The sequence below is a fragment of the Dipodomys ordii genome, unplaced genomic scaffold, assembly GCF_000151885.1.
Source record: "Dipodomys ordii isolate 6190 unplaced genomic scaffold, Dord_2.0 Scaffold103, whole genome shotgun sequence".
NCBI classification, from domain to species: domain Eukaryota; kingdom Metazoa; phylum Chordata; class Mammalia; order Rodentia; family Heteromyidae; genus Dipodomys; species Dipodomys ordii.
In genome coordinates this window covers 2,910,546-2,919,968 of record NW_012267319.1, presented here as the reverse complement: position 1 = coordinate 2,919,968, position 9,423 = coordinate 2,910,546, and the positions used below count along the sequence as shown (strand labels likewise).

The 9,423-nt window shown below is 57.9% G+C and overlaps 1 protein-coding gene across 3 annotated transcripts in view; it reads right to left on the bottom strand.

Annotated features, from left to right (window-relative positions):
* Positions 1–406: 406 nt before the first annotated feature.
* Positions 407–9,423, bottom strand: part of Agpat3 (1-acylglycerol-3-phosphate O-acyltransferase 3) — a 70,999-nt gene continuing 61,982 nt past the window's right edge. For all 3 annotated transcript variants that reach the window (XM_013027412.1, XM_013027413.1, XM_013027414.1), the window contains 6 exons: positions 8,904–9,065; positions 7,902–8,055; positions 7,477–7,579; positions 3,773–3,848; positions 1,798–1,996; positions 407–1,153 (listed from right to left, as the gene is read on the bottom strand). In XM_013027412.1, the coding sequence (XP_012882866.1) occupies positions 1,065–1,153; positions 1,798–1,996; positions 3,773–3,848; positions 7,477–7,579; positions 7,902–8,055; positions 8,904–9,065 (783 nt within the window). In that variant the 3' untranslated portion in view covers positions 407–1,064. The remainder of the gene's footprint in view (positions 1,154–1,797; positions 1,997–3,772; positions 3,849–7,476; positions 7,580–7,901; positions 8,056–8,903; positions 9,066–9,423) is intronic.

Sequence of the window (9,423 nt, the reverse complement as noted above, 5' to 3'; positions counted from 1 at the left end):
CGATTTTTTTTTTTTTTTGTTGGTCGTGGGGCCTGAACTCTGGGCCTGGGCGCTGTCCCTCAGCTCTTCAGCTCAAGGCCAGCACCCTACTGCTTGAGCCACAGTGCCACTTCCAGTTTTCTAGTGGTTCATTGGAGATGAGTCTCACAGCCTGCCAGGGCTGGCTTTGAACAGCGATCCTCAGATCTCAGCCTCCTGAGTAGCTAGATGACAGGCGTGAGCCACCGGTGCCTCTTAAAAAGCACCTACAGTCCGGCAGCCATGGCCCTCTAAGGGGCGGGGTCCAGGGTGGCTGCCCAGCCCGGCCCAGCCCTGCCCGGCCCAGGGGGGCCTGCTCACCGCAGAGAGAGGATAGAAGGACAGAGGCGCTGTGGGAACAGGAAGGACTCCACATCTCACAGAGCTCTTGGGGCCATTCACTTTAAAAATAAATTCAAGGTCTTTACACACAGGCTAAGGGGGCGGGGCGGAGAGCGCTGGGGAGGCGGCGGTGGGTGGGGCGGTGGGCGGGGCCTGCGGGTCAGGCTGATTGACGTCCACGTGTGCTTATCACCTCGGTGTCCCCCCCACACCCCCCAGGCTGGAAGCCAAGCGAGCTCTCAAGGACCCGTGGCCCACGCCCGGAGCGGGATTCTTGGAGAGCTGGCATTCTGGGGGCACAGGGCAAGAGGTAAGAGGCCAGGTTCAATTCCTGACGCTAACTGACTGAAAACGAAAGCCTCCATCTAAGCAGCAGAAGAGAAAGCAGCCCGAGGCTCCATCCTGGAAGCAGTGCGGGCCAGAGCTGGCGCCGGGGCCCCCGGCTCCCCGCCCGGCCGCCCCCTCCACGCCCGGCTCTTCCCGTGCTGGGCGGAGGGGGCCGGCGTGTGCACGCTGACTTGTCTTCACCGGGCGGGCCTTCTGAGATCTCTGCTCTTGGCTCAAGTTTTATTTGTTAATATTAGTCACCAGTTAATAAGAAAAATAGTTTCTAAGTGTCTCTCTCCCCTCGCTCTGTGTGTGTTGTTTTAATTGAGTTAATCAGATACCGCGTCAGGTTATGTGTGTTCAATCACAGCCATTAATTATTCCTTTTTCTTCAATTCTTGGTTTCCATAGCTGGAGCCTTTCTCTATTTCCGTGACTCCGATCAGTCTTCGGAGTCCGAAGGAAGCTTTAAAGACAGGAGAGAGGAGAGGTTACGGGCCTCTTTGCCCGGGAGCTGCGGTGCGTTTCCTCCTCCGGCCTCGGCCGCCCCTTCATCCTCTGGCACTATGTGCCAGGAGGGGGCAGCCCAGGGCAGGGTGCCCGCTTGGCTGTGCCCGCGTGGTTGTGAGCAAAATGACATCAGAGAATGGTAACATGCGGCCTGAGAAAACCGGGCAGGTCCCCCCCCCACCCCAGGCCGTGTCCAGCCCCTGTGGAGCTCATGGGGCGGGAGGAAGGCCCGCCCAGGCCTGCCAGGAACCATACAGAACCCCCCCAGCTTCTGTCTGCAGAGCACTCGGCGGGGGGGGGGGGAGAGGGGGCGCCCCTCACCAGCCAGGCACGAGGCCCAGGGCCAGGCACGGGGGAAGTCACCGAGGGACAGCAGGAGCTGAGTAAACAGGTCCTGATGGAGCGAGTGCCACCTCCGTCCTGGCCTGTCCCACAAAGCCCCAGATGCAACGCAGCGCACCGCGCGGGTCCGCACAGGGGCCACGGGGCCGGGCCTACGGTTTCTCAGCCCCTTTTTCCGCAGGGCTCCACTGGCTGGCCTGGCACTGTGGCTGGAGGTGCGGCCCTGGGGGGGCGGGGTGAGCCCCCCGGGAGCATTACCTGCACCCACGAACCCCAGGAACGTCAGGATCAGCAGCGGGGATCCACTGGCAAAGATGCCCAGGACAAAGCTGAAGAGGAGGGAGAGGAGGACCGCAGCCCAGCAGAGGAAGTTCAGAAGGGTCCACAGCCGGCGCGCCGGTTTGATCTGCTCCCCGGGGAACACACCCTTCTCCTTGTACATCTCCTGCAACGCGTCCTGGAAGGGTCCAGAAGGAAAACAGACAGGCAGTGGAAATCAGCCTAAGAGGGTGTGGGCACAGATGCGGGGAGGGGCCTTGCCTCTCCACAGAACCTTCCCTCACGTCCACCCACCGACCCCACGCCAGAGAGGAGATCTGCTAAGACAGTGCCCAGCCCCCACGAGACGGGAAAAGGGCATCACCACAGGTAGAAGACCCACAGCACTGACAGGGCATGAGGTGAATCTATGTCACTGTGAACAGTCTCAGAACCAAAGGCTGAGTGCTGGTGGCTCACTCCAGTAATTCTAGCTACTTGGGAGGCTGAAAGCAGGAGGATCCTATTTTGAGGCCAGTGCGGGTGGAAAAGTTCAGGAGACTCCATCTCAAGTATCATGTGGGTGTGTGCCACGCCGACCCCAGTAGAGTCTGCTTAGCATGGGAAACCATCTATCAGACCATGATAGGGGCCTCGAGACCTATCTCTGAGTTTTGGGACTCACCGAAGTCTACCTCAGAGAATGGGGCTTTACAGAAACCTATCTCCAAGTTATGGGACTTCACCGAAGTCTACCTCGGAGAATAGGGATTCTAAGAGGCCTACTCCTGGGAAAAGGCTGGCAAAACCCCTGGAAAAAATGTGCTTCTGCCTTTCTTTCTCATAAGAGTGCCTATTAATCTTTTACTGCTTCTACTGCTCTTTGTACTTGCTCATTGTCAGTATTCCCTTATACAAAGCTCTTTCTGAAGAGTGTTGACGACTCCAATATCTGATGAGTGTCCTAAAAAATATGACTAACTCACCAGAGTTATGTGCTACCCTGAAACCCCTCTTATGGAGTTTAGTAGACAAGTTATAAGTAAATATAAAAGTATTGGGGGTTTCACAAAGTCACTTCAGCAGAAGGAATTGTTTGTAAGGGATGTACAAGAAGCTGTAGGCGCGGCTAGAACAGAAAGAATGTATGGCAATTGCTGAGATAATTATTTCCTGCTATTTACTAAGAGAATTGTTAGACCTAAAGAATTGCTAGATAAAGGTCTCTTTGAGGTTTACTATTAAAGAAGAAACAGGAAAGATCTATTTGGGAAAGTTAAGACCTCTGTAAAGACAGATAATGGTTAATTGGTGACAAACGTCGTAATCATTGTATTCCTTAGAGATAAGCCGGAAACAAGTGCCTGTCAGGCGATCAGCTGGTGACCACCTAAAAATGAAGCCATGCAGCAAGATTGTGTAACCTTTTGCCCTTTCTCATGAAGACTTCTGTTATAAAAGTTTACTATTCTCTGCATTAAATCGCACTCAGCACTCAGCATCCACTCCTCTTGTGTGTGAGTTGTCTGTTTGCCATCTCCCCATCCTATTCCAGGTTCCTCCCCTAGGTATCCTCCGTCGTCCCGACAGAACCCGGTCCGCGGCAGGTGTGGTGACACATGCCCATCAGCAGGGTGGGAGGAGGGAGTGGGAGGGACGGGAGAATCTCCCTCCAGGCGCTACCTACTATGGTATCCATGATGCGAGCAAGGAGATCTCCTCTGTTCTAAGCCTACAGTTGCTTTCACATAAAAGAGAAACAACCCTGGGTGTGGTGATGTGTGCCAGTGATCTAGCTCTTGGGAGAAGAGGCAGGAGGGGTGAAAGTTCAATGTCAGCCTGGGCCCTAGTGTGGTAGGTGTTGAAAGCAGAGTGCTCCGCCATCACTGTGTGGTCGTCCATACCCTCCCCTGGCCTGTCGCTGGGAAGACCAGAGCGGGGGAGGCGGGCGCCGCCCTGCGGGCCGGCCTCTTACCTTCTCCTGGTACAGCTTGTGCAGCCACTGCGCAGCGCCCTTCTCATCCACTGGGATGTCCTCCAGGGGGAACCTCCTGTCCAGGGAGAAGAGCTCCAATGGCCACGGCGCGCCACGGCCAGCGAGCACCAGCAAGGCCCTGCGGGCGCGGGCGGCTCACACCTGCATCCCAGCTACTCAGGAGGCTGAGATCTGAGGATCATGATTCAAAGCCAGCCCGGGCAGGAAAGTTTGTGATACTCTTATTTCCGATAAACCACCAGAAAACCGAAAATGGCGCTGTGGCTCAAGTGGTAGAGCGCTCGCCTTGAGCTGAAGAGCTGAGGGCAGCACCCAGGCCCAGAGTTCAAGCCCCACGAGTGAAAAACAACAGTAAACCCCAGCAGAGCCCCAGTAATCGCAGGGTGCACACATTAGAGTCTCATGGGCACCACCAGTGCCACCGAGAGGCCACGCAGTGCGTCCATACTGGGGCCGTGGGCACAGCCCCCTCTGGTCCCCTGCTGGAGGAGCACTGGCCTCCCCAATGAGAATGAACAGCCCTTTGGAAATAGCCTTGACCGAGGTGTCTTTGCCACCTTGATCGGATTGAGAGATGCCTGTCTGGGAGGTTGGCCGGCTCACCTCTGGGCGTCTGGGAGGGGATTACCACGATGAGGACTCTGACCTAATTAATGGTTTAGTCCATGGATGGAGTGAAAGCTGGAGCAGACTGTGGGAGGCAGGCCGGGAATTGGGTCTGGCTGGAGGACGTGGGCCGCCGGGCCTCAGAGGGGGCTCTGGGCCCGGCTCCTCCCGGCTGCCCCCATGCCACATGTGCCAGCGTGTCCGCTCACCCCGGCTCAGGGGCGGAGCCGGCCACGGACAGAAAGAAACCTCTGCAGCATGAGGCGGATCAGTCTCACCCCTGCGTCCGGCCTGTATCTCACCCTGTGATGCAAAAGTAATCGGCACTGTCTTTCTCTACCTGTTTCCAATATGAACAGTATTTCAATCGCAGCACTTTAATCTCCCTCTCTGACCTGGATGATTTGTGAGTACCGGGCTAGCGGCATGCCCACCCAAAGGGTCCTGTTTGGTGTTTGTCCTGCGGGCAAGCAGCGTCCGGGAGATATCCCCATGCACGTCGGGGAGCTGTCCTTGCTGGTGAACTGTGCTTTGACAAAGGTACAGCCAAGGCCTGAGCCATCTGCACTGAGTGACAGGAAAGCGGGACACAGGGGTCTCACTCCAGCTGGTGATTCTCAATACTCAGGGCTGAGATCAAAGTTCAAAGGCAACCGGGGCAGGAAAGTCCATGAGCCGCTTCTCAACCCCTAGCTGGGCATGGTGCTGCAGGCCTGGCATCCCAAGTTACACAGAAGTCTCAGATCAGAAGGACTGCGCTCTCACTCTCAGACCAACCCGGAATGAGACCCTACTCAAGAAATAGGCAAAATACCTACCTGTCAAGTTTGAGGCCTTGAGTTCAAAGCCCCAGTAAACCAAGAGAAAAACCCCAGTAAACCAAGAGAAAACTCCAGTAAACTAAGGAAAAAACCCCAGTATACCAAGAGAAAAACCTCAGTAAACCAAGAGAAAACTCCAGTAAACCAAGAGAAAAACCACAGTATACCAGGAGAAAACCCCAGTATACCAAGAGAAAAATCCCAGTATACCAAGAGAAAACCCCAGTATACCAAGAGAAAAACCCCAGTATACCAAGAGAAAACCCCAGTATGCCAAGAGAAAACCCCTTGTATTAGGACTTCCCAATACTTCTACTGTTAACAAGACTCAGTTCGTCAGCTGGAACTACAATGGGGACTGAAGGTGGTCAACTGCAGCATCCGACCCCTGGGTCAGCGCAGACCTCCTGCCCCGCCAGCATGGGGTGCTCGGCTCAGCAACAGCTTCACAAAGTCTCAGTGCAGAGGAAGAGCAGCACCCAGACCCCGTGGACAGCGCGGGGAGAGCGGGAGAGCTCCCTGAGCTCCCTGTCCTCGGAGCCATGCAGGCTTATCTGGACTTTTTTTTTATGTGCTAGGGATTAAACTCAGGGCTTTACACATGTTAGGCAAGCGCTCTGCTCCTGAGCTACAGCCTCAGCCCTCAGCCTGCGATTTTAGGAGAGGAATAGGTCTTTGTGTTTTAAGGTTTTGAAAAGCTCAAAGCAAAACCCCAGAAGCAGGTGAAAACTCATTTTCCACGGTAACTGTCATGCCACACCATGTCCAGGAGGGGGCAACACACACATGCATAGATCCGCATGCATGCACACACATGCGTAGATCCACATGCATGCACACACAGGCGTAGATCCGCATGCATGCACACACAGGCGTAGATCCACATGCATGCACACACAGGCGTAGATCAGCATACATGCACACACATGCATAGATCCGCATACATGCACACACATGCGTAGATCCACATGCATGCACACACAGGCGTAGATCTGCATGCATGCACACACATGCGTAGATCAGCATACATGCACACACATGCATAGATCTGCATGCATGCACACACAGGCGTAGATCCACATTCATGCACACACATGCACAGATCCACATACATGCACACACAGGTGTAGATCTGCATACAGGCACACACAGACGTAGATCTGCATGCATGCACACATACATATATGCATGCACACACCAGCCAGGACAGCTTCTTTCCAAAAGCCCTAGAGAAGGCTGAGTCACAGGTAGCACCAAGCGCTTTGCACGCTGCCCCTCCACACATCCCGAGTCCATCCACCCTCCATGCTGTGCCCCGGGCACCTCCCTCCCATCATGCCCCCGTGATGCCCACCCAGACTGACGGCCAAGACCATGCACATGGATGGCTACAGCAGGGCAGGCAGGGAGGGTACAATCGCAAACCTCATGCTGCTCAAAAGGACACCCTTTAAATGGTGTGCACAGATCATTTCTACGTAGTGCTTTGGAGCCACAGTGGGCTTGAATAAACAAAACTGCAGATGGGGGGGTGCGGGGCGCCTGGCTGGGATGGGCCCTGGGCTTCCGCTCCAGGGCCACAGCAGCTCCTCCTGGGGAGCCCAGCACAAACCTCGGGCAGAGCGCCGTGCCCTGCGGCGCCGGCCCGCGGAGCTCTGGTTTATGCGGGCCTGGCCACCTCAGCATGAACGGCACTGAACAAGACCCCACTGCCCGCAGTGCCGGTGCCGGGCCATGCACCTCTGCCCAACTCCATCGTGCGTGCATGCGCACGCGCTGACCAGATGTCCTTGTGGACAGGCACACGTGCGCGGCGAGCCCCAGGGCCCAGGGCCCACATGCCCTGGGAATGGCGGTGGAGGATTTGCCACCTCTGGTGCCCGCTGAGGGGCAGAGGAAAAGAGCAGGGAGAGGGTGAGCCCTGTTCCACCGCTCACTCCTGATGCGTATGCCTAGAGATCACCCACACGACGCCACGCACACCCGCACCCCACACAGCAGGTCTTACTGTATGTTATATGATTACAAACTAACTTTTGAAATGGCACAAGTGGGCGGGAAGAGGGCTGTGTGGCTTCCCACCCAGTGCGGCTGTCCTACGGCCGCCAGCCTGCACGCCAGCACTCGGAGCGGGAACGCGGCAGGGAGGAGACCCATGGCTGCGGGTTTGCCCTGTCCACCCGGTGCCCTTGCCCCAAGGGGGTGGCAGAGCCGCGCAGGAGGCCAGGCCCCCACCCCGGCTGGGCCCGTGCTCACCTCACGCACATGTCTGCCATGTACTTCTTCCCATAGAGGATGCCCAGCAGAGACGGGGTCTTGTTCCCGCGGAAGTTCAGCGTCACGTCGTAGATCGCGGCGACTGCGGGAGACGGACACGCGTGTGGGCCTGGGCGGCCGGGCGGCCGTCGCCCCTCCGGGCAGCGGCGTCCTCGGCTCCCCGCTTCCGCCCCGGCCTTGGCTGCAGCCTGCCTGAGCCTGTGGGCGCGGCTGCCGCTCAGAAAACTCCATGGCTTTGGGGTTTCCTGCTTTGCACTGGATGCCTTCCACTGTCTCCCACAAACCAGTGCTGGTCACCGGAGCAGCAGCGCGAGGGCCTCACACCAGGTGAGCACAGCGCTGTGCGGCCCCCCCCTCCGCGGCCCCGGTCTCGGTGCGGGCGTGTGTGCGGGCTGCTGGCCTACCTGTGCCGCGCAGGCACTGCACGGCCGTGGTGAAGCCCTTGGTGCGCGGCAGCAGGTGGTGCTTGAGCGGAGGCAGCCCCTTGGAGATTGCCACCTCCATGCTGACCCGGTGCTTGGTCTCGGTGAAGCGCGTCCCTTCGCAGTACAGAAGGAACTGGGCGAGGGGGCGGGACGTGAGCAGAGGCTCACCGGGGGCCAGGAGGCCGGAGCCCCGCGCCCCAAGCCTCGCAGCCAGGCGCCCACAGACGCCCAGCGCTTTCCCTGGTGACAGCACGTGTAACTGGAAGTGCCACCTTACTTCAGGGCTGTGATCTGCTTTGCAGTCACACAGACACACATGGTTTAGCTTTCCTCCAAGAACCTTCTAGAAAGAAGTGAGCCCAAAGGTGAGTCTGGGCAGCAGAAAGTGGAAGACAGAAAGTCACCCGTTCCCACACCCCAGCCCTGGGAACTGTTGATTAAGTCGTTTCCAAGAAAAGACTAGAAAAGGGGAAAGGACTCGGACCACAGGCTCAGGGTGACCAGCCCTCCCCGCCAGACTCTGCGGACCGAGCTGTGCTGTGGACAGATGGAGCAGAGCCCAAGGGAGAGCCTGAAGGAGGGTGTGCGTGTGTGTGTGCGTGCATGTGTGTATATGTTTGTGTGTGTATGTTTGTGTATGTATGTTTGTGTGTGTGTTTGTGTGTGTATGTTTGTGTGTGTGTTTGTGTATGTTTGTGTGTGTTTGTGTGTGTGTGTATGTTTGTGTGTGTGTGTGTGTGTGTGTGTGTGTACGTGCTGGTCCTGGGGCTTGAACTCAGGATCTGAGCACTGTCCCTGAACTTTTGTGTTTAAAGCTAGGTCTCTGCCACTTGAGCCACAGCTCCACTTCGGCTTTGTGCGGGTTTGTTTGCCGCAGTCCTCGGCCCTGGGCTTCTCAGTGGCTGGGATTACAGCCTGCAGCTGCGACCCCTCGGTGGCGCGGCCGTGGCGGGGCGCGTGGCGGCCGCAGGGCGCACTCACCCACATGTACTCCGGGTAGTCAGCCAGGCGCCTCAGCCCCTCCACGACGGTGTCGCGGTCTTCCTCCCACTTCCGCTTGCAGAACACGATCTCCAGGAAGTACCACGTCCAGCCGATGAGGGGCACGTACAGCAGCTCCTTCTTGGCCAGCACTTTGGAGCTCTGCGTGGAGGGGGACATCAGGGGCAGGCAGGCCCATGCTCCCAGGGCCCGGCTGGGGTCAGCCCACGGGCTGTGGGGCCTGGGAGCCCGGCCCAGAGCGTGTGCTGCTGGGTAGGAATGACCTGGGGTGGTGGGCCCCATCCTAGAGACGGGGGCCGCTGCGGGGCGCAGAGTCCAAGGGGCCCGACCCTCGAGGGGCTTCGTGAACTTGCTGTCGCAGCACCCTCCTAGAACCCCGTGCCCACCCCAGCCCCTCCCGGAACCCCGTGCCCACCCCAGCCCCTCCCGGAACCCCGTGCCCACCCCAGCCCCTCCGGGACCCCGTGCCCACCCCAGCCCCTCCCGGAACCCCGTGCCC